We start from the raw sequence: 26064 nt of genomic DNA, 5'->3' as shown, positions 1-26064 counted from the left end.
TTCCAAAAGAAAAAAGGCACCCGATGTCAAGAAGTGAAGTCTAAGGTGTGACAAGATGTCTTCTGTCGTCGTATTCACCATCTGTAGGTCTTTGAAGTATGTTGCCCCAAGCCAATATCCTGTTTCACCAAGGCCAATGGATATTTTTTTTGGAGGGAAGGACCGGGGATGAGGCGGGGAAAAAAATGGGGAAATATGCAGTCTAGAAATTTGGACAAATCCATCCCCCCAGCCTTCACTTCATGTCCACATCAAAGTCCAGCACCAGCAGCTTTGTCTCCTCAGTCCCATTCCTGCTTCCAACGGCACAAACAAGCTTTGTGTTGGATGCTCGGATTCGCCAAACGACACCTCCACTTCCTCCACTTTCCAACGTAACCAGGTTCCGAATAAACTCACCCGTTTTTAAGTCCCACAGTTTTACAGTCCCATCATCTGAGCTGGTAATTACAAAATTCTTGTTGAATTGTAAACAGGTCACAGCGCTTTGATGTTTGTTGGGACCTAGAAGAGTACATAACATTTAGCACATTTTTGTTGCAAAGTACACAAATATGGTTTAAACAAACATGTACAGAATGCGGGACACTAAGAGAAATCCCTTGGATTTATCCAGAGGGTTGCTTGCACCTTACATGATCCACAACGTAATTAGACTAGAAGCTGTCTAGTCGGATAAATCAAGTGGGCAGCACGGCAAATACTTTCTTCCCTAAAAATAGCAGCATTCCGAGACAATGGGGCCATTGTTTCCTTGCAAACATTTTCCCATCTAAAACACACCATTCCCATTTTCTACATTGCAAACAGATTAACATCAGAGATGTCAGAATTACAGAAATTTTACAAGGGTTATTGGACATTGAAACAAATGCTTAGAACCAAATGCTGTTTTGAAATGTTTTGTTGAGTATCCATAGCATAAAACAAGTTCAATTAGTTCCAACAATTTCCATCCCCCATGGGACAGTCCCAATCTCAGGGCACTGACCTGGATAATTGCCCCACTGTCCTGTTTCTGCAGGCAGTGGGGATAATGGGCAAGTTGAGGAGAGCCTTTGATCTCCCTGAAGTGGCCAAGAGAGCTGCAAAACCAATGGAGGCCCTTGCAAGGTGGCTCTAAAGACCATGGCCCCACCACATCCCTTGCAACACTACCGCCGCATGATTTGGATACCTGCAATTTTGGCGGGTATGAATTTGTGTACATACCAGACAGTATGAGCAACTTTAGTAATCATGGTTATGAAGTAAGCGTCCTCACCTTGCAAAGTCTGTAAACACTGTCCTGTCTTAATGTCCCAGATTTTAACAGTAGAATCCGCATTTCCAGAGACCAGGATGTTATCTTTCAGCTCCATCCCGCTAGTTAATGACTGGTGCCCCGTTAGTGTGTGGATACAGTTCCCAGTCTCCACGTCCCAAACTCTGATTGAGGTATCCAAGGAGCCACTCACTACATGTATGCCATCAAACTGCAATCAAGAAAAAAAGGTTGTAAAATACAACATTCTGATGATAATTAACAGTTGTACTCCTTGATCTTTGCACTCTTTCAGGAGGAAAGGGGGTAGATGGACTGTACAAAAATTCTCATGGAAAGTGGCGACAGTTGGCAGCAAGGGAGAAATTGGTCATTCAATAATCTGTGAAACACCAGCCCTTCCCAGAAATGCATACACAATAAAAATAATATATAGACACGTCGACACTGCTTTTACTAGTGATTACACAAAGTAAAGAATGGCTATTTAATGAGGCTGTACCAATTTGACACAAACTCCAGTGGGTTAAACAAATCTTAGCAGATCTGACATTTTAAATTCTTTTTGAAGTTTTAAATCACAAAAACCCAAACGTTTAAGAAGGTTTCTCAGTCCAGGAAACTATCCACTCTTACATTTATGTCACATGGCAATTAGGTGTTCCCAGCAAAAATTATGAATAAATCAGTATTTAACATCACAAGACAATTATTTCCAGGATATAGGGCTAACAGTGCTAAAGTGTTGGACCTGCTTGTTAAAGGAAGTATGAATCTCTATTTACATCCACTTAGAAGCAACTATCAATCGCAGTGCTAATTTATGTGTTCTATCTATACTAGAACCCCCTCTTATTGCCACGTGTTGATAGGAAAACTCAGTTTATTGACCAGAGGCTCTACTAGAAAAGTACCTTGAAGAATCAATAACTACTTAAAATGTAGGTCACAATATAAATCCTGCATTGTCTTTGCAACCTTTCTATAATACAATCCTTATTAGAAGGAACAAAAAAAGATGTGTGCTTGGCTCATCATTTTTTGCTACTTGCAATATTTTTGTCACAGAGAGGAGACGGCGGTGACCATTGCCTACAGTCGCGCTGGGGCTTTGCCTCTTCATAATGGAGAACTTGGGCTACTCCCCTTCATTATTTGCGATTGCAATCCTTATTAGACTTGATTGAACAATGAAAGCTTAGCTTTCAAATTCTATACACATAAATGCAGGGTGTAAATCTCTAAAATTGTTTAGAGCCTCCGATATATTTTCTTTCCCCTTTGTGCCCGTTACAGCAAAGCAAGCATATAAATCAATACAAATGACACTGGTCTGGTTTTCTGATTTCTACATGATCAAATTATGCTAAGAGTAACCTTTACACATTAATAAGACAAAGCTGCTTCTAATTAGTGACCTACAATGTCAAAGCCAATCATTCTAAGAAATCCATAGCGTCTCCTGTCTGGAGGGTATTTTGCAGACAGAATAAAATGAGCAAAGAGCATGGCTTCAGTTCACATAATACAGAGAAAGCACTGGCCTACATATACAAGAGAGAATATTGTGCATCCGTAGTAAGAGCTATACTAAGAAAGCTATGTGCGTGGCACATTAAAACACATAAGCAGTCTTGCTGATTTATGCCAAAATGGAATCCCCGTAGTTGCTTGGTTCATGTCAGACGGTGCCTTGCACCTTACTAATTAGCACAGACTGGATGACAAAGTCAATTAGGGAAGCCTGACAAAGGATGACAGATTCTACCTTAAGATAATACTCAGTGCAGCTTTGTTACTCATAAATGTGTATGGTCTGTTAAAAAATAAAATAAAAATAGTTACAAGAGCCTTGAATGTGCAACTGCAGATATAGCACGTGCGCACACACGGACACACGCACACAGATTATGGTTTGGAAACACAAGAGCGATTTTACACTTGTTCTGTGTCAGGCTGTGGCATTTGTTCCATCAATTGGGTTTTATGTAATGTTGTGGAAATTGCTATTAAATATAGCTCTGCCTGGTTATCATTTTAGAAATAAATTCTATTAAAATGTGTATTTAAAAAAACACATTGTAAGCATGCAACAGCCAGGCTCTTTTCTCCTTCTGTACCAGTAGCTTTTAAAATCTGTTTTTGTCAGTCCTATATATTGCCCATTTTGTGTTATTTTTCCCTTCAATTCTGTAACAGCACGACAGAATGGGCTGGCGCTATATAAACAAAATGCAATATATAGTGTAAAGAAGACTGTCATACCTGTAAGGAATAGACTCTGTTTGTGTGGCCTTGCAACGTGTGTAAACAGGTTTCGGTCTCTGGGTCCCATACTTTCACCATGAAATCATAAGCTCCGCTAACAACTCGCCGGCCGTCGTACTGAACACATCGAACAGCTGCTACGTGCCCCATAAGAACATGCAAGCACTGGCCTGTTTCAATATCCCAAACCCGCAGCGTGGCGTCCCTTGATCCACTCACCACCCTGTTGAGGAGAGAATCAGAAGTAGGACCTGTTAGACATTTTAAGGCAATGCATGCACACACCAAAACATACTAGGGTGATATTCAGTATATTTACTATATGGCCGAAATAAAATTGGGTTTTGGACGGCTTTAGAAAGAAGTCTGTTTCACCTGTAAATGACAATAACCCACCAGTTCTACATTGACAAAAGCCAGGAAGATATGCCAGACCCAAAGTAGTGAAGGTTAGATAAACTATTTAGAGCCTCCCTGTTCCATTACATCCTGTTATTCAGAAAGGCAGCCACGAGGTATCCGATCAGTAACTAGTCGTGTTACAGGGATGGCGAGTAAACAGAATGCTTTCGTGTTTAAGCAGTCTTCTCACATGGAAGCTGATGCAGTCAATTTAGTTTCCAGCCTCTAAAAACATGGCCAGTTAACACCTCAAAGGAAACTGGCAGGGAAACAGTGATGTGAGACAAAAAAAATAAAGCGGCAAAGAAAAATACCAAAAGACATCAAATGCTAACTGGACTGAAGACGCACTAAAAAAAAAATATATATAAAAAAAATAAAAAAATAGATAAGGAGCCTGTAGAGGTGAAATCATGTGATAAGTGCACACCTCCATGGCTAATCACACATCAACCATATTCCTCATGTTTGAACACACAAAACAATTGTTACAAACTGACCTTTTTTCATGTAGATGCATGCAGCGCACAGTGGAAGTATGTCCATATAGGGTATGTATACATTCCCCCGTCTCTGCATTCCAAACTTTTAACGTCCTATCGGTAGATCCACTAATAATGATATTATCTCTCATCTGGGACGACCAGACTCCACCTGTGTGTCCAACAAGCGTCCTTAAACACTGCAATAAGGAAATAGAAAGCGATTCATGTTAGAATGGTCAGACAAAAATTTTAGTGTAACGCAACAATTTATACTGTAATCGTTTACAGTATAAAGTCTTAAAAAAAAAAAAAACAAAAAAAAAAAACCCAACAAACGTGATTCACTGGTTTCACCACTCTGGGACTGTATCTCAGCACAGTTCAACCAAGATGACGCGACATGCATTTTTTTTAATGCTATAATATGAGCACCTCCTCACATATTGTGTTGGGTACATGCCTTTTCCAGACTGCTAACAGGATGTGTGCAAAGGCCTAACATACATAGCCTTCCGACGCATCACTACAGCTGTATAGCAAATACTCACTGAACAAACATAAGAAGGGGTAGAAAGAACTGCATTGTGTTTAATGAGACAGATCTTTTAAAATACACTGGATTACATATTACTTAATACAATTAGATATAGGATTACCAGATAATTTTGTTAAATTACGTGCTATGTCTACAATGTGGATATAGATTGCAAGCTGCTTCTAGTTTTACATATACCTGTCTACCATTAACCCAAAAGCATAAGCAGGCCTGGGATGAACACACTGCTGTGCATGGGAGTATCTTCTCTATTCAGGTACATACTGGTATGCTGAGCTAGTAAGGCTTTTGTTTAGAAAATATAGTCAATGTGACACTACGAACAGCAAATACAAAGTAATCTTTTCTCGCTACAAATAGATAATAAGTAAAAAGTACTGTAACTAACACTAGCACCACTACCAGTCGACATGGCATGAAGCACACATTCCGTGACATTAACTCTGGTCTTTATTTTAGGGACACAGACTTGGGGAAAGTTTTCCCATATTGATTTTAGAGGGCGGGATTGTGAATGAAGTTACTCTCAGCATTCTCAGTGTCAGCGTGGACATTTTTTCATGGGAAAAGCTTGCGTTGAAGAACTAGGAGTGTCCATATACCACTTCTCCCTCAAGGCACACATTAAGGACAAGCTGATTGATGGCTTAAAAAGTTAAATGACAAGTAGATTGTTTTTCCGGAATATTTTCATTTTGTGGCCAGGTTTGTAAAACCAAAAGAAATCATAAAAGCTGATCAGGAATCAAATCAATGACTATTAAGTGCTGCTATACAGCCAACAAATCCAAACATGTAATTACACTCCAGTATTATTGGGTTGTGGTTTAATGTCCATATGCTCATCCAGGGAAAGATGCTCCACACCTCACTGTTTGGTGAACAATACACAAGAGAAATTGACTACCCAGGAGTGAAACTGACTGCTTTTGACAAATGCCATCAAACGTAAAAACACTGGTTGCAAATGAGTTCCATGGTCCAGAAAAACATATGTGCAGCTTCCATACAAATAGATGTTAATGCCACATTCTAAAGCTAACAACCAAGGACTCTTCATCCATGTTGGATACATTTTAGGAATATTTTTTATGGCTCATTACACATACATTGTACTAAAAAATCAAGCTGGATAGCCATATGCCTGATCGACTTCACCTCACTGGAAAACTGTCCTAACCTGAAGTGATCTAAAGACTCTGTACAAAGCTCAATTTAAAATACTTTCAACAAAAAATGTGATTCTAGAAGAAACTCATGCCAAATCAAGTTTTGGCCACCCTGAGTACAAAGCTGATGGACATATAATACTGAAAACTAAATAATTAAATCTGTGGTTGAAGTCTAGCAAAATGCAAAAAATTTTACAAAAATATAGAAAACAAAACAAATATCGAACATATTCTTATCTAAGGGGTATAAGAGGTTCTTCCTACCAAATCAGATACAGGTTAAATGTTGAATGCTATAAAGACCACGAGAAATGACTAGATGGCAAAATGATTGTTTGCACATAAAAATCATGCGCACTGTGTTCCTAAAACTTAAGCCAACGTCTCTGGCCTCCCAGAGGGAATAGACCTGGATTGCTCACTAGATAAGACAGCTGGAATGCCATTTTTATGGCCTGTGCAGAATGTGGATGGGGTGGATCTTAACAGGAGACTTCTATAAGAGGATCTGCTTATTTTTAAGCAATTCCCATCAACTTCCTGTCGGGTAATTTCATTACATTAGATTGAATACAAGAAAAAATTAAATTGTGTGGGTCATTTTAATGTTAAACTGTAAACAAAACACAGCTTACCTTCCCAGTAACCGCTGACCATACTTTTAATGTGTTGTCATCGGAACCGCTTACTATTCGATTGCCACAGAACTGTAGACATGTGATCACATGATCATCGTGACCTTTAAGCACCTGGCAGGAGAAAGATGGTGACTTTTTAAGTAATATAAAATATTTTTGGGAATTCTGCAATTCCAGTTTGCCATCACCAACGATGCACAGCTTAATAAAGAAGTTGTATATAATCCTAGGCGTTACCTTTGGAGATTTTAGTTCACCTCGTCGCCAGTTTGTATCAATCCTGTGCTGTCGAATGTATGCACTTTTCCACGGACTGTGTGTGAAGCCAGGTTTAAGAACCTTTCTTCTCTTCACATGTAAAGGCTCATCGATTCCTGAAAGCACAGGCGGCGTGTTAATACCGAGCAGAATAGCTGTGCTCCATGTGGAGATTTCAGGCTAATGTAAGCCAGGCAACCATAAGTTTAGATACCCACCATCTTCTTTGCATTTCTCTCGCCACAAAAGGTTGTCTTCAGCCAGGATCCTCCAGTACCGACAGGTTTGAGCTGCCTGTAGAAGATCCTTGGGTTCTAGGAATGAAAGAACGTACAGCGCCAACTGGAAAAGACCACAAAAAATTAATTAGTTCATCTACTTCAACATAAACAGCTATTATGGAGGTAAAAACAAACGTGTAAATATGTGCTGTTACACACATGTGATCTATAAAAAGTCAACTTTATAAATAAAAATAAATGGAGTAAGGCATAATTAATGTGAATTTGAGGAGCAGGCAAAATGTGGTATGGAACAAGTGTGTGGATATTAAATGTACCCAGTTTACCTTCTAATTGTACAGTACAGCAGTATATGATAATCATAAACGCCATTGCTGTCTAACGCTTAAATGTTTCTTGTTCTTCAGCTTAGTAGCTCAGCGGAGGGCTCTCTCCTAGGCCTTCTCTCCCACCAAGCCACTGTTGTCTACTTCCCGCTGCTCACTGATAGATCCCCAGTGTACTCGGAGCAGCGGGGAGTAAGCAACAATGGCGAACTTTGAAAAGAAAAGCTCAGGCAGAGAATAGGACACAGAATGAGCTAAACGCTGCTCTACATAAACAAGACTGAGGGGAATGTGTCACCGGCTGAGACTAGTGTGGGTGGTGATAGAAGCAGCAGGTTCGCTGGCACGTCCAAATCACAATGTAAGGTATTGTATAACTTGGCCTTGTGAAGGATCCTTCCCAGAAATCTGCGACTATCAGAATCTTTCGTAAGACAAGCTGCCCTTTCTGCCCATGAACTATAATGAAAACAGTCCTAACGTCAAACGGTTTTAATTGTTACGTTTTCTTCCTGCATTGGCAAAGTCTTCCACCTAGGATACTGTTTATGAGATAGAGTCCTCATACACTAATCATCTTTTCTTGTAATCAAAATAAGGCTGATTTTCCCGCCATTTTGTATTCTAGTCTGTCACAGTGCAGATGGCCTCAGAATGACCACGCATAATGATATTATTGCGAGAAATAAGTCACTCGTATTAAAACAGCGTGTAAATAAATTTGGCATAATCCAGGTATCATAATTATCATACCTAAATTACAGAACACTTTGTTACAAGAGGGAATAGACCAAAGTATGGCACATTATACGCAGTGTTAAAAGACGGATGCAGCTGGTGATGTATATAAGGACAGTATTAAAGTAAATAGAGTTTTAACATATAGGTGGGCTAAGTAACGAGTCAAATTGCTTTCCTAACTTTTTTCATTGTTCTTACACTAAAGCACACATTTCAGAGTAAAATTCTGCCAAACCATAGTAGGTTACAATCATATCAACACTGGGAAGACAACAGGATTATGACATCTAACACACACATGTACATATACACACACACACACACACACACAGTAAATGACATATACGAGATCTAAAGTCTTGATTTCGCCAGGATTTGGGGCTAGGTTCCCTGGTGTGCCTCCTGCTGCTTTGACATGACTGTTTAAATGCCTCTCTGTTGTTCAGACACCAATATATGTATTCCAGCATGGAGCCCCGTGACAGATTGCAACTAACAGCTGGCTCTGGTAAATGAGAAACATCAAATCAGGGAGGAAACGACATTTCTAATTGTAGATCTCTAAAGGCAGGGTCCTCCAAATGCTTAAATTAAACTTATTACTACAACAGCCTAACATACCCATGGATTATGCTTGTTCCCCCCTGAAAAACCCCGTCAATGCTGGGGAATCACCGCGGATGGCATTTTTTAGTACCGAAACAAGCTTTGCAAAAAGGTCAAATGTGTTTTGATGTTATGGAGATAATTACATTTCCTTAAGTTTAGAAATAAAACTTCTATCACAAGAAAGAACAGCAGCAAATTAGAGCTGAATAGGCTTCATACAGAGACTGTCTTCCACAGACCGTTAGGTGCAACGGCTAATATTCTCCACTGTCCATTGTGTGAACATTTCATAAAACATCCTGCTTGCTTTTCAATCAACACCACAAATCCATCCACAGCGTCTCTAACCGCTCGTCCTCCACACACACAAAAAGTCATGCAATAAGGTCACTCCACTTCACCTGAAGGACATCTGTTTGTATTGCTTACATCCCGTCAATACACACACAAAACACCAATGAAAACTACTTCAAAGAGAGGAAAACACATTCTGCCTAGCAATCTATAAAGGGCATTTAATCAGATTTTATATGAAAAGGCTGCACCAAAGTGACTTTGCATGTATTCATTTATATGCAAAGTACAATGCGGCCTTCTGCTTACGTCAAGGATCAACCTCTGAGCCGATGTACAGTCTGTTTTTCTTTTTAAATATTAGCTATATGACACGCTGTATAAAATCCCACACTTGTGAGTGTACAGTCTATGAGTCATGTTCTTCTAAAACATTTGGCTTTGTGGGGAGTGACGCTGCCAATTAGCCGATGTGCTGTGCACAAAGGTCATTTTCATGGGAAGGGGCAAATTTTACTAGAACTAAGTAGCTTTCATGCCTTTAGTCAAAAAAAAACAAAAAACTACAGTGCAGTTTAATATACATTCTTCTTTAATGGGGGGTCTCCAACATAATTCAAATAATTAGTATGGCAGATGCGAGAACAGAGGAAATTTAGCAAATGCCAATACAGAAAGGGGGCCAGTTCCGGAAGCCAATGACCTAGAAGATGGAACTGAACTCCCTTTGAACTTTTCCTTTAGTGGTTACTAAACTTTGTTTTTTTATTATTTGTTTAATGAGTGTTCACCTCTTCATCTCCCACGGTGTAACACGACAGAGGTCATTGTAAGCAGTCATCTTTTTAATGATATACATGAGTGGGTACTACCATTACAGAGTACAGTATCAGTTAATACAATAATCAGGGGGCTTGTGGCAGTAAAGAACATGGGTACCTACAATGCAATAATTGAGTACATGAGTGAACCCTGACATGGGATAATATGGCTCCATAGTGGGAACACGCATGCACACCACAGCGTGGCCAGGAATTTGGCAGCAAAAGATGGATGATATATTTAATACAGAGGGGAGCGCCTGTATAATATGTCAATAAAACAAATTTATCGTTCCTTTAAAATGGTACTTACTATAATTACCCTGTGCATTACAGTCTGTATCAATAGACAAGGCAACGGAGTTGTTTATTTGTTTGCTCTAAACCATCATAGTAACCGGCTCCAAACCGTATACAAAAGGTAGAAAAAGAAAACAAATTATATATATATATATAATTTGTTAATTTACATGAATTCTCTGGATACCTGGAAACTACTATTCTCATAAACAGCGGTGTGTTTCCAAGTAAAGATCAAAAAAGGAACACCAGCATCAATAATTCTCTTTGAGGATGCCATCAGATGACAGTTAACGCCAGCATTTTATTTTGTATGTTTACAACCTCAACATAGCAACAGCTGACAGTTTACTGATTATTGGAAAAGACACTGATGACACAAAGCTATCCATGGAATTACTGCATTAGCTCTCCCCTCTGATAGATTGCAAAGGTTGCTTTACTTAAATCTTGCAGATCTTTCACACAGAAGAGACACCCGCTTTGCTGCTGGCCAAAATGCCTGCAATGCAGTGTGGATCAGTGTATTCTGTATGGGGAGAGGGTATGCATGAATTAAAGCTTCATGTTGCAGCAGTACTGTGAATGTGTGGCTTGCAGTGTATGATAAAGAATGTACGTAATTATAAACATGCTCGCCGATGGCTTCTCATACTACATCCCTAAGGCTCTGAAACAACTGGTTTTAAAAATTCCATCTTTGGCAAATTCTTTATTTCAGTTCATTCTGTTTCAACAGCCTGCATGAAATCATTAATATCCTTATCATCTGCATTCAGGTCCCATGACTTAGTACAACTGGCATGCCACTTTAATTCATAAGTACACATTAATATAGAACACGATATTAAGTCACGGAAAAGTGTCTGCTTGTTTTACTCTAACAGCAATTAATACAGCACAAAACTTATACGAAGACTGCAATTATTATGGCAATACTTAAAGATGGATGCAAATATTGCTATGTTTCGGCAGATAACATCTAACAAATCTCACCTCTTTCGGTAGCAAAGAAATAAAATCCCGTTGGAACTGGGGCTCAATCACTTGCATCATATGCTTTACTTGGGTGGGTTCACAACTGTCAATAAGTTCATCTAAAGCCAACAGCTTTTCTGGTCCACTCCAGCTCTGCAAAACAAGAAAAAAAAAACATTAAAAATGGAAATATATATCAGACAGTCCATGAAAAAAAACCTTGCCCTAAGAGCAAACTTTCCTAAAAAAAACAAAAACAAGTGGTCATTTAGAGGTACTCATTCTACCAGACACTGGAAAAAATGTTAATGAAGAGCTTAAAACATTGCGTGACCAGCCATGGATGGAGAGCTGTAGGCCAAAGCATCAGAGGAGCTGGGGCCCAACACTGATCTTAAAGCACGACCGGAGGAATCACACACAGAAGGTCAGCATCCATTCCCACATTACAAAAAACAGCAACTTCCATGTTGCATGCACTGCGGCCAAATAAAAGTTGCCTTATAGGCATATGATAGATGCACAAATATCTGTTCTCATTACTAAATCAAATTGTTCATGCATACTATGCATAAGTGGTATGTAGCAAAAAAAATAAGGCCAAGGTAATAATGCACTTAGATATAAAGCCCAACGAGAAGAGGTTATATCACAGCCCAGATCACTCAGATCTAATATAATACGGTTACAGTAAAAGTGCTTGGGCCAGCTTAACTCGCTTTGAGGGATAATACGACACTATGAGAAAAGACGTTTTGATCTTCACTCTGGTGCCCGGTTAAACGATAGGATTTCTGATAATGTATACAAGCCTACACACCGATATCAAGACTGGGCAGCCGCTGCAGATAGCTGCAACCACCTGCTACAGCAAGTTCTACTACCACTTAGGGTGACATTATACCAGGGCTTGACCAATTTGTTGTGAATCTAGGCGCCAGCTAAAAAAGTTAGGAGCCAGGATTTTTTTTTTAAACTAACAGTTGGTTAGGAGTGATCTGATCATTATCAGCCCGCTTACTAAAACCACAGCATTTGACCTGGAGGCACCCTGGACTTTCAGGTCAGTGCTGGTTTTTTGTTTTTTTTTTGTAATTACTATTTTTATTTTTTTTTAACACTTTCAATGCTGATGTTCCATTGGAGCACAGCATTGGCAGATATTTAGTCCCCACAAGCTTGTGGGGACAAATGTTAACCCCTGCAATGCCACGAATGTGGAATTGAAGGGGTTAACGCTGCACTTTCGCTCTCATGGAGTGATCAGGCAGCAGGGGGGGTTGGGGTTGGTCTCCACACTCATGTGGAGACCGAAGAACCCTCTCCCCCTGTCCCTGAAGCTGCCTCTGGCAGCTGGGACGCAATTGCTGGTCTATAGACCAGCCATTACAGGGGGGAGTCTCTGATGACTTCTGTAGGCTTCCATGCCTACAGGAGTCATCACAGGAGTCCCCTACTGGAGTCATCTTGTGGGGGCTCGTTTTTGCTGTTGCTGGCCTGCCTGGGCGGCATTGAAGGGGTTAACGCTGCACTTTCGCTCTCATGGAGCGATCAGGCAGCAGGGGGGTGTTGGGTCAGGTCCCCGCAGTTGTGTGGGGACCCAATCAACACTCAACCATCTTCCCTGAAGCTGCCTGTGGCAGCTGAAAACGCGATTGCAGGTTTTCATGCAATCGCGGTTTCAGCCTACAGAATCACTCCGTGGGAGGGATCTCAGGCTCGGGGGCGGGCTCTGAGTGGCTGTGCTGTCTGCCCAGACTCCTGGGCAGACAGCAGCAGCAGCAGCGCCCCCCGCGATCACAGGCTGACAAACACCTAGGCGCCAGGACAGAATTCTGAGTCGCCATGGCGACCTGGCACCTGGGATTTGTCGAGCCCTGCATTATACAGATCTTTAATAACGATGCCCTTACTACTGGACGGCAAGATAAATTCATCCAGGTTACGTGTCAATTGTATTGAGAAGACTGAACGTTGTAACCCTAAGGAATTTGTTTCCCGGGGATGAACCCACCTAACACTGCACTATAACATGATACCATAACTGAGGCACAGGAACCATCGGTGTTTTGGGAACCGACTATGGAGGACTCGTTCAGAGCTCCAGCTACCGACTCTTGTCGGGGTTTTCAGACACTGATGGTCTAAACCATCACTTATCGGTAGCCTGCATTTTATTTCCTACACTAATGCCATTTAAAGTGCACCTTATGACAAATGCTGAATGTCAATAGACTGTACCTGCAGCTATTATTGTCACCGAGTCCCAGAAGTATTTTTCTCATAAAGCCCAAACAATAAAAGTAAGAAGCACACAAGATTTTCTTGGAAGCCTTTATATTGGTTTTGTAATAACATCAGCTTAAGTAATGAAATCCATTAAAAGCTTTAATATCACAGAAGAGCGGAATGGGGAATTAGTTAACCATGATGGGTGTGTGTGTGTATCTATAGTATATGTACATTTAATATTTATATATTCTATGTACATATATTGATATTATATACACAGAGGTATATCGATAGAGGTAAAACACATTATGCAAATCAGGACATGTAATCAACAAAGATTACTCTGTTTCCTACCCAAACATGGGACAAACGTTTGTTTGAACAGATTAAAGCACATGTGCAGGATTCAAAAGACAAACTATACCTTTCGCTCGCTGACATTTACATTTCCTCTAAAGTAATTACACAGAAAGAGAAGGCTTTCCGTAAACAAGTGAAACGTTCCTAGAATTTCACCGTTTAAAGCTAGGGTACAAAGCGTGTAGTTTGCCCGTTAATGGCTGTAGCCTGACTGTGCAGATAGGGACTGCTCTGTTCTCTCCCACACAATTATCACATACGAAGTGCGGCGGAGCCAACCGGAGTACACAAAGGTTCACACGCACGCGCCTTGGTTCTGGCAATTATCGCTGCATAAGGAGGGATAAGCATCATCTGTTGACTAATTTTTGGTGCGTCAAAAAAAAAAATAAAAAAAAAATTAGACCGCAAAGAGCAGCTGTTCACAGAATTGAAATACTGGGTTTCTTTATGCGATAACCTGATTCATTTTTTTTTTTAATGCAACTACAAGTGTTCTTACTTAAATTTCAGCTCTGTTTTATTCCTGCCATCAGCTATTTTTTTTCTTATTATTTGTACCCCAGGGATCCCCTTTTACCCCACAGATCATCTACCTCTTGTGAGGTCTGCAATGGCTGGAACCAAAGTCTCATGTTACAAACTGATAACATGGTGAGAACTTGACTAATACAGTCCCAGTTATTTTCCAAACGTTCCCAACTCTACATATAGCAGCCATGCTTAAATAGCTGGACCCCGGAGCACACGAGAGCGATCTAACACTGTACCATGGGGCTTAAAAGTACGACTGAGAACTTGCTATAGAAAACGCAGTCTGCTTCTCCCTGCCTATATGCCGCATCAAATCAGGTTTCAAGGACCAGAGGTACAATGCCAAGTTCAGTAGAATTGGTCTGGAGTGGTAGAGTACCGCTGTACTTCCATTATCTTATCACCGTGCCAAAAGTCCATTACATTAAGTGGACACCTCTGCTAGCAGAAATAATAAACACTTCATTCTAATGCAGCTTCAGTCCTATGGAAAGGTCACTGAAAGTTTAGCACAATGACCCACGTAATAAACGGTAACAGAAATCGTTCCCTTAATACGCTCTGTCCACATCATAGTCTGTGTATAACTACAATCACATTTATTGGACCCCAAGGTGCTTCAGACACAATACAATGCAATCTTCCATTAAAGACTGTGGTGAAAAGGGCTGCTTCACAGCGTTTAGGAAGTATGTTTACAACACAAGAAGATTGGATCTGGACAAATGTTGCTTAAATGGAGAATTAGTTTTGTTATTGTGAAACATCATAGGGCAACTCTGACGTAAAGCTCAAGGAATGGACTCATCACAACAAACAATGGTTGCTGCTTGGACCATACCATTGAAAACCATCACTTTTATACATAATCCCCATAGGGTGTTTTTTCAGAACATATTATGATAAAAGAGCTATTTCAATAATCTTAAAAGATTATGAGCACATACTAATGGGGAAAAGCAGCGACAAGGCCCACAAATGAATGACCTGGGACCACGGCAGCATTGTCGCAACAAAACTAATGGAATAACAGTTCTGTATAGGCCACATTTTTCATTTGGTCCAATACCTATAATACGACCGTAAAAAAATCCTATGGCATTTTGCAAATAATCAACAGCTACGTGCTGTATGTTTTACACAAATTCAGATAGTAGACAATTATAAAATGTTTAGTTTTTTTAGAAGCCAAGAATTAAGTGCGTAATCGTGATAGGCACTAGATGGGAAATTTAAGCTGCCGATATTTTAGACCAGGATTTCTATCGGCCCTGTACCAAAGTCCACTTCCTTTACTCAGAGTTCTGTGGCTAATATTTAAAAACTGGAAGCGTCCCCAGATAAAATGCATTAAAAAAAAAAAAAGGGGTGATTAAAATGAACAGATACGTCTGTAAAAAATGTTCGCTTTGTTTACCTTTTTAGAGAATGTTACTTTTTTGCGTATCAATCTTTAAGTAACAATCCCCCCCCCCCAAGTGAAACCTACATCATTAAAGCAAAACACTAGTTAGGCATTTGATTTAAAAGCTGGTGGCAGGAAAGCCCCAGGGCTACTTCTCTTTTGGATTTGCTGCTAATGTTAACTTACAGTCAAGCACTAAAGAACTTTTTAAGCAACTCTGTTATAGATCAATCATGTATGTGTGTTATATATATAAATACATACACAGTGATTCTATTAAGTGTCATCCGTGACAACAAAATGGTGACAATAACCTACGTCAGCACAGGTTTTACAGTTTGAGTGCCACATAGGCACCACTGGATCAAAAGCCTTCAGTGGACTTCAACCATTCTTGTGGCTTTTTTAAATGTATTAATATCACTCAAAGGGTTTGCTCCTTGTAAAGCTGTGTTTTGGAGACATTAAAAGAAGGGCCTATTTCAGCCCAAGGTAGTTGTGATTCTCGGCAAACTAGCATTATCAATTTCCTGTCCATAAGTTCTTTATCTTCTCCTCACCCACCCGTGCAAACAATGCCTGAAATAAACATCAGTTATTATCAGGCAGAGTAAAAAATAGGAAAATATATGTTTCTTAATTCGAGCTGTAAAATGTAGGATTTGGGGAAACACAAGAAAGCAAATATAAACCATAAGAGGATGGCAAGCTTGTCCGATAATAGAGGTTAGCTGGTGGTGGACACTTGCAATGAAGTCTTGGTTCCACACACAAACTAAGAATAACTGATTTTTTTTTTATTTTTTTTTTGCCAAAATTGCTTCTTTTCCATTGAGCCTGCCTCATCAAAGGGATTTCATTTTTATGCAAACAGAAATTCAAATAGGAGAGACCATAAACATTAGAAGAGAGCAAACTGGTTTAGGCGCAGCTTTGTGGCTTACGGAAACAAAGGCAACCAAATGAGACTAAACACAGCAGACAATTTGTAACATAAGCCAAGCCATAATAGGACAATAGCCACGCTCTTTCAGAAGTTAGCCAGACTTAGACAGGTACAGAATCTAAGAGATAGAAAGGAAGCATGGCCAGCATTAACAGGGTTAGTGCTTTATTTAGTGGAAATCCTTCACGAAGAGCACATCCTTGGTTTTTATCTTTAAATAGGCAGTAATGTCATGGATTAATGATAATACCATTTTAAAGTCACAGACTTATTCTTTTACCAAGGTTTACTGACAAATGCTTAAATGGAGCTGTTATTCTCTGCAATGATCGGCCCAAGTTAGCACTTAAACCGAGCCTTATGATATTACCGACTCAGCTTAATTTAATTAAAAGCATCGCTATGACACACAAAGAGCATACAGCCCCTCTATGAGCTAAGGATGCAGGATATATATTTTAATAACAAAACGCGTCTGTTAATGGTGGTATACAACCACTAAAATAAATCAAAATAATCAGTCAGTACAGATACAGCATTAGCTTAATACGCTGATGTAGTGCAGCACAGAACAAAAGTGGGTTTAATTTCTATAGAATGGCGATCATTTGGTTGATATTCCATACCCAACACCACACTGAGTTTTTGGCAATGTTAATTAAGGCAATATCCTTAATTACACAGAGGGACCTGTAGGGTGACTAAGACTGATCCATTCTACTGTTTAGAAAAATGCATTGGAAGTTTGCCTAGTAGACTGGGTTGGGGTAACAGGGCTAACACACATACATGTGTTTTGAATCAATGATCTCATTTTGTAAAGCTCTTTTTAAGTGATACAAGCAATAAAAAAGCATGGCAGAAGTTACCTTCTAATCTAAAATGTGATTATACCAAGCCTTTTTGATATAATCACCTTAGAGATGATGTATTAAATTCTATAACAAATGGGTTTTGATTACACAGGACCATTCTAATCAATGTAGGCTACAAAAATGTGCCACAAGATATATAGGTATATTGTGAAAAAGTATGCAATAATACCCACTGAATTAGGTCATTACCAAGAACTTTTATGCAGAACATTTCCTACTTTGCAAATGCGTGGAGGGGTTCATCACAATACACCCTGTGTATTTGCCTCTTTCCCTGCGACCCCCAACTCTTTGCATTCAAAGCCATCTTCTGCTGGCCAAGGTGCACGTGAAACATACTGACCCCCAGCCCCATCCGTGGGACTGCATAGGGCACTGGAGTGCTCCTTTAAACATATAATAAAGGACAGGTTCTATTATGTGTCTCTTACGCTTTTGTCATTTTAACATACACGGCAATTGGTTTTCAAACTTCCTAATATTACAAGATTAGTTTTTGTAAAGCCTTTCTAATGTTTCTAATCTCAGTTCTGGGGTCATCCAGTGTCATAATTTAAGGATATCCAAGCAAATAAGAGGGAAATAATTGGTTCAGTAATTTAACTAACCTGCGGTCACACAGAGATATTTTTAATGAGCTTGCTCGTGGTGGTTTTACCGGACCTGTGCACTTTTCTTCTGTAAGAAGAGTTACTATTACCCTTAATTTACAGCTCATCTAGCCTGTCACAACTCATTGTGACAGAGTTCTGATCCAGCACTTAGCATAATGTATCCCCATACAACAATTTCACAATTAGAGCCGCTGCCGATCAGCATGATCCTTTCGGAAAGGTTGTTCCATCACAAACTTCCACTGTTTAAATCCAAATCACATTGTCTTATCTACTCTAATCAATTTGCATACTAGAGCTCCACCAAATTGACCCGACTGAATGGGAGCCTGTAATTATAGCTGGGAAGAGGGAGTGGAGATGATGGCGAATGCCTTGATGCAGTGTAACGGTAAAGGACAATTCATGCATATTAACACAGTGGAGCTCTGCTGATAGGTAGCGCAGAATGGCGACACTGCAGCTCCCCCCCGGAAAGAGCTGAGAAGCACCTGGCACGTCGCCCAGATGCTCTGGATAATTACCTGCATACCCCTCCCTACACACTGCATGTTGGGGCTTGACAAGCTAAACCATTCATCTACAGCACAGCTTCCCATTTATTCTCCAAAACCTGAATGCATCTAGACCTACACTTTCCCAAGAGAAAACCAGCTGTACCACCAGACAAAACAATACCTACGGTTTGTTTTAACGTGATTGGAAATCCAATAGAGATGAAAGACATTACATAAACTGTCCAATCACGCTGCTTTGGGTCAGAAAGTACTCCTTCACATAGTCGAATTACATCATCATGTAGAAATCTCTATACCACTTCCCATGCCTTGCCCTGTTTTAAATACACCAATGCATTTCTCATGACCGAGAAATAAACGTTCATTCAATACCTCTAAAGGTGGTTGCTCTGGGTCTACAAATAAAAAAAATAAAATTGAGTCAACTTATTGAACATGAGAGATTCTATGGATTTTTTTGAGACTTTTTACAATATTATATGTGTGGGTGTTTGCTATATCGAGGCATGGGCTGTGGATTTACCTAAGCATGCAGGTAGCATCTACTAAGAGGTCAACAGATGAGCCATGGACCTCTTGCACAGTAACAAGTCATGGTCTTGCTTTGCTAGCAGGTAACAGGGTATGCTGTCCACACAAGACACATATTGCTCTAAAGTATAAAGCTTCTGTGTTGTGACACAAATGTCTCTACGGTTTGCAATTCTGCCGTGACCTTCTGTGCCGACTGCTCCCAGTGAAAAGTACAGAGTTGTTTGCTTTCATTCAGTTTACAAAAGGAGTGCAGTGCTGAGCTGCTGGCTCAAACTCTGGACGTGGAAACTACTGAAGCAGAAACTAAGGGAACATACAACCCAATGAGAACAATGTGTCCATTTTAGCCCCACCAGCACAAAAGACACACTGTCAGTTGTAGCTTAGTTTGTATGTCCTATGCAGTAAATAAACAGACAAGCAGATGACAAACAGCAACCACCATAAGAGCTTCTTCCAGACTCATGTATGGAATTACTGCACCCAACAAGTTAAATGCTTAAACATATTGGCAACAAATATTAATTGTACATAGGTCGGGGCAAAAAGCAGTACAACCCTCAAATATTTTCAAAACTGCCACTATGTGGGCATTAGTGAAGCAGGCAACCACTAAGATGTTCCGTGTGTTGTCATTTTTCATAATTTAGATCTCCAGTATGAGTTTCATACTGCACACCATACAGGTTGCATTGGATTGATTACAGATATACTCTACAGTTTGTTTTGAATCAATGCAGGAAAAGATGTTATGTCACAAGTGTTAGGGACCAGAGGGCTCTTGATCAAACAGAATCTTAGGAAGACATTTCTGAGGTCTCAAAAGTTGTGTCTTTGATATTGGCATTAAAAAAGGCATCAACTTAAACTAAACATTTCGCCAGTTGAATAGATACAACAAAAACACAATCATTCCAGGTATACAGCTTTACGGTAAAATGGTACAAAATGTAGACAGGAGAACACCTGTAGGGGCACGAGTAGACACGGTCCCATTGAAGAGCTGAAATCTGTAATACAATGTTCATCTTCTTCTCTGTCATTTTAAATAGAATATTCCAAGGAGGATCCAAAACATTTTGCTTTTTTCACTTTGTTATTACGCACAAGCAATATTCCCACATAAAAGAAAACCGTGAAAATGCAGCATCACTTCACCGATGCCACCATAAGGATAGTGGGTGTCACCAATCTGTAATATTAATCACTACATTTTTTTTTATCCTAGCAAGTCATCTCTAGCCAAGAGCTTTGGAAATGAATAGGTACCTGGAACATTTTTAGCCATTCCTGGAGGCCTGTGGGAGGCTGTACTGACGTAATGCGACGTCGCTGTTGACCCTGGCCGTTCGCCGCCCTTAGGTCCCCAAATGTGGTAGGTGTTGCTGAACATGGCACAAGACCTGTTGTACTATAACAAAACAAAGCAGATAATATCTAGAATTAAAACTTGAATGTCATGTGTATCCTATATCTCAACAACATGGGCATAATATTTGAGATATATCTATATATATATATATATCTATATATCACACATACATTTTGGAAATTACATTATAAATAAGAAAGCCCAAGAAAACTCAACTTGCACTAAAACTATGATCAGAATAAGGAAACAGGGGTATCCTATGGGGAAATGGGGTATTTTTAACATATGAACAATGTACTATTAAATTAATTAATTACTACTATATAAAATGTTTGAAACCAGTTCACTTATGACCACCCTTTATCCAGTCTGATGGTGGATATCTTATTGGACAAATACTGCTCAAGCTGTCACTCAAAATTGGGGCACTTGGCAACACGCTTCTCAAGCATGTAATCAATTTCTCAGACACGTACATTCCTAGCAAACATTCCCAGTGGGCATGTACTGTATCCCTCGCTAATTTAACACCCTGCCCTCGAGAGCAGCAGAGGCTCGCTGTCTAATGTGCTATAGTTTTTTCATTATCTAAAAGGGGTTAACAGTTCATTTATTTCCTAGTGGCTGCTACATGGAGCTCGGTGGAATGATTATTACAATCTAGTGATGTGACCAAGAAGGGGGGGATCATGACTCAGAAAGTCATATTTATATGTAAAACATGTTAAATACACATTTCTGTTGAACAGTTGGCATTCTACTTGGCTGGTAGCACAAGCTATATTGATTACATCATGCTGTTACATCACAAGGTTCTTTAAAACCCTGGAACCACTATGGGCACCTCTTGGTCTTTAATTTTCTGACAATAACCACTATTGGAAGCTCTTGATGACATTTAAAGCTTTAAGCTTCCATTACAATAATAGCTTTGCATTTCTACGCCTTTCACAATTTAGAAGACTCCTGGGTCCACTAAGACCAATAAAAGTGCTCAAGGCTTAATCTCTGTGTGAAAGCTTTAATGAATTACGCCAAACTGATTGATGCTTTGGGGTTATGGGGTCTGGTCACATCCATGTGTATATGTTCTTCATACATAATGATACATGGCTATTTAATTCAAAGGGAGATGCTAGTAGTCCATTTAAATTGCGGGAAAACAGGGAACTGGACAAAACTAAACACCCTATTAATCCACTTATTTAATGTTATTTAACGTTATGTAGCAGTTAAGCTAGATGTAATAACTTGTGTGTAACCACCGTGTTTGAACATGCCACATCCTGGAGTTGTGAGGTCATACATGCTCTGAGAAGAGAGTAAATGACTTAAGTATGAACGGGGTAGATTGCACTGAAGTAGAGCTTATAGTCCTTGTAAAAGAGGCTAAGGAAAAAAAACCTTATTGGGGATTCCTGAACATCATTTTTTAACAAGTATTACGATGTTGCTCTCCACTCTAAAAAGGGTTTCTTCCACAGGTCTCCAAAAAGCATAGGATGATTTGTTTCCACCTCTGTGGTGGGATTTTCAGGAGGAGAAGACTATTTGAGTGATTTTAAGGTCTTCCACAATCTGTAAATTAAACACCTTCAACCAATAGCCGTTTTAGCAATAACAGGTTTTATTAGTAATGTAAGGATTGCAGCAGACCGGCTCACTCTTTGGCACTACATCTACTTGACTGGCCACAAATATAAGGTCTTTGAGTTCCATACATTTTGTGTATTAAATCATATTTCACTTAACGGTCAGTGCCAGTATGAGGAAGATGTAAATCAGTTACCAAGGCCTCGTTCAGCGCTTCAGAATTGTCTAGGAAAGCTCGATTCTACATATTAATTTACTGTTCAGAAGATGGAGGGGCACACAAAGCCAAGTGAGACACATTGATCAATTCCAAGCACAACAAACAGTTGCTTCACTTCTCACAAGCATACGCAGGGGGTGTTCAAGTGATTTAAGGGGTGGGGGTGGCATATCAAAGTGAAGTGTTCTTTTTCCTCCACGGCAACAGCTTTGCTTAAATCTTGGGGGGGGGGGACATGGATTTTCATCAGAGCCACCAATTAATCTGCTGTTATTCACGACTAAAAACGACCCTCTGGAGTAGTAATGAAAGCAAAGCTGTGTTCAAATTAGAGAAGAGGATCGGCAGCTGGTGAGACAGGATGTACACTCCAGTCATGACCAAAGGAGCCATTATTGAATTTAATTACCTTGTGTACTCGGAGCCTTTGCAGGGCTTCTTTCCCAAAGAGAAAGAACGGACCTCGGATCCATGGTCCAACTTTCTCTTCATCTGGAAAAAAGAAACAATGCATAAAACAGTGTGCCTGAGGACGGTCCAGTGATAACCTGGTTAAATAATGGCTTGCAATCGTGGAAATATAATCAGGGACACAAAGGTGCAAGGCTGAGCAAAACACATAATGAAAGATGGAGAAGCATTCTACCAGCAAACAGATGGGACAGCTACATTTCAGCAACGCACTGAACTAGGCATTCGCGTGGATTCCCCGGGGGATCCTATAATGCAACAACCCAATTAATCCAACACATAAAATATACAGAGTGGTGATTACAAAGGGTACAACATGTTTTTTCATTACAATTTAGTATTGAAGGCTCCCATATCATACAACAACATAAGGGGGTGGTTTCATACATTGTGTTTATGGCACTAAGTCGATTTAACGCAAGCCTTAGCGTATCTAGTGCATCTAATAAGTTATTATTCTCGGCCAACAACTAGAGTTTAAATGTCAATTATTTCTTGTTATAGCACGATCAGACGGCAGCTATTTTAGCTAGGAATGATAGGAATTGCACCTACTAGAGTAAAGCACTGCACAACCTGTTGATTTCTAACACCCCGTGTGTCAACGTCTTTTAAGTGGTAAACAAAATGCAGGCACTCATGTTTGCTAAGATATACGGACGTCTTGCATGTAAGAGGGCTGCAATTTAACAGTATTCATAAGCTTTAAAGGACCTGTTGAGTTGCGTGCCCCCCCCGAGCTTAAAATTCTTTGCAGGAATCTGAGTTTGCAAAGTGAATGAATTTCGATTTAAGAAAAATCAGTAAAATGCTTATCTTTTAGCATTTTGTAATAAACTGCTTACGAAGAAAATAAAAATCTTGTTTTACAATTAAAGATCATCCATTTAACATGAAAAATGATTTAGTAACGAGCGGTTACTCGGTTAGAAATGTGACCCTGGATTGCCACTCTGCGTGGCAATCACATAGAATCGTTAATTACAAGTGATTAACACAACGATCCGGTAAGATGAAATCAAGGACCCAAGTCACCCTGTAAGACACTAAGCGATTTTAACAAGATGTATCATATATTTAATGAACAAAGTGTAGTGATGGGATTAGCTCTCATTCCTCACATGGGTACTGATTAATATAGAATTCCCTTTCAGAAAAGTCCTTTTGATCCCATCACTTTTAACCCTTCGTGTGTCTGAAGGTTATGCGAAAGGTTAATGTGTTTCAGAATGACAAGCGGTGGTTGTGCAGGGAGATGAAGGGTTACTGGAGTAACAACACTGGTGACAGGCATTTAATTATTAACCACAAACCACAACTTATTGAAAAAGACCCAGAACACAGACTGTGATCTAAACATCATCACCTTATTATACAACTCATGCCAAGTTATTCTATAGATAGCACAAAAATGGCACAATTTATATTCGCTATCAAACACGGTCATCAGGCTAACTAATGCTGATACGTCACAAAAGCTGCATTTATTTATAATATCCAATATCTAAATATTACTCAAAATCCCACTAAGGGGATCCATTTGAAGCCAAAATGACAATACTAGTTCTCTACGATAGAGCTTCAGGGGTCACCGGGATACCAGCTTTTCACAACCTTTCCCTACAAACACAAGTTACAAGATGGGATACGCTGTAATGGGGGTTCAGATACTTCTAGTGGTGATGGGGTTAAATGGCGGTCTAATCACATCAATAAAGTGTTCCCGTTTTCCTTTAAATGTGAGAAATTTCTTATTTTAACCTTGTCAGGAATCCCAGAAACTTGTGGGGAGATGGACTGATATACGGGTCCAAAAGACTGGACGTTGGCACCCATCACACACCCGTAAAGCATACTTTATATTTATTACAAATCATTTATTCGCATCCGATCACGTTGTTTAGACGCGTAGAATGCTGCAGGGGTATAAAAAAAAAAAAAAAAAAAAAAGGAATCGGGGTGCAGCTGGAGGGGGCACACAGTGTTTGGGTAAGAGAGCCAAACTAGTGGTGCCATAACCCACCGCTGGATGCAGGCTGGGTCTGGTAGCTGGCATGCTCTGGGTTTGCTATCTGCAGGACCAGGAGGGGAGGATGCTGTGCCCTTATCACCTTCCCCTGCATCCCTGTCCTCCATCCCCACATCCAATCCAGACTCACTGGAGCAGTGTGTGTGTGTCGGTCCGCGGGGTGGGCAGCCAACCTCAGTACTTACTTTGTAGAAGATCATCTTTAAAGTGCCGTAGAAGCCCATGATTGCCGGTTTCCGCGGGTCTCCCACTTATATCCCCGTTTAGTGGTTACTGGATTGCCGGACAGCGCGATGACACGATCCCCTCTGCAGGTAGGTATGTCACGCAGTCTGATGCGGACATGCTCGGGCACGTCAGGCGGGGAAGGAAGGAGGCGGACAGTGCGAACTCCAGGCAGCAGCGCAGGAGGCTTCCCGACACGCAGCCAGCAGCAGCCCTACTGAGAACAACTCAGAGCAGAGCAAACCAGCCTGGGAACTGGGGAGGGGCGATCCCGGCCAAACCCTCCGCTGCACTGATTTTACAAAAGCGCCACAGACGGCGGATCGGATTCCACGCCCCCTCCTTCAAGGAGTAGCGAGCGATGGTGCAGTCTGGGATCGAGCTCCAGCTACACAGCCCACACATCAATTATATGGAGATTCGGGGAGCCTGTTGGCGGGGAGCAGGGGGGGGAGCGAGATGCTCCCTCCTCACCGTACACTCGCCTGGGGGAACCAGTCCCCAATTAACCCTTCCACAAACAAAGGGATGAGTATTCCCTGCACCTGGGGGCAAAAGTATTTGAGGACTGATAGCCAGTGTATGGCTGGCCCTTCCTGACCGTATAAGTTTACCCGAGTGACACGGTGTAGCGGCACTCGCGCCCAGCAAAGCAGGCGATCGCTATATTTTCTATAGGTGCCCCGCCGATGTATGTAAAGCGAGTACCCGCGCTGCATATGAGCCTGTGTGAGCTCAGCAGCCCCCTGTCATACCGAATCCACGCCAGCTGCTCTGTATGC

General features: G+C 40.5%; 1 protein-coding gene across 3 annotated transcripts in view; it reads right to left on the bottom strand.

Moving 5' to 3' along the window:
* Nucleotides 1–235: 235 nt before the first annotated feature.
* Nucleotides 236–26064, bottom strand: part of LOC149287389 (F-box/WD repeat-containing protein 7) — an 83760-nt gene continuing 57931 nt past the window's right edge. For 2 of the 3 annotated variants that reach the window (XM_089492885.1, XM_089492886.1), the window contains 10 exons: nt 22967–23049; nt 20642–20783; nt 11373–11507; nt 7262–7385; nt 7023–7159; nt 6783–6896; nt 4435–4616; nt 3530–3755; nt 1265–1475; nt 236–504 (listed from right to left, as the gene is read on the bottom strand). In XM_089492885.1, the coding sequence (XP_089349011.1) occupies nt 236–504; nt 1265–1475; nt 3530–3755; nt 4435–4616; nt 6783–6896; nt 7023–7159; nt 7262–7385; nt 11373–11507; nt 20642–20783; nt 22967–23049 (1623 nt within the window). Of the gene's footprint in view, nt 505–1264; nt 1476–3529; nt 3756–4434; nt 4617–6782; nt 6897–7022; nt 7160–7261; nt 7386–11372; nt 11508–20641; nt 20784–22966; nt 23050–25242; nt 25421–26064 lie in introns of those variants that run through there. The other variant, XM_089492888.1, reaches the window with a different exon arrangement.

This window comes from Sceloporus occidentalis, unplaced genomic scaffold, assembly GCF_023333645.1.
Source record: "Sceloporus occidentalis isolate IW3139 unplaced genomic scaffold, rSceOcc1.0.p SCAF_61, whole genome shotgun sequence".
Taxonomy (NCBI): Eukaryota; Metazoa; Chordata; class Lepidosauria; order Squamata; family Phrynosomatidae; genus Sceloporus; species Sceloporus occidentalis.
This window is presented reverse-complemented; position numbering and strand designations above follow the sequence as displayed.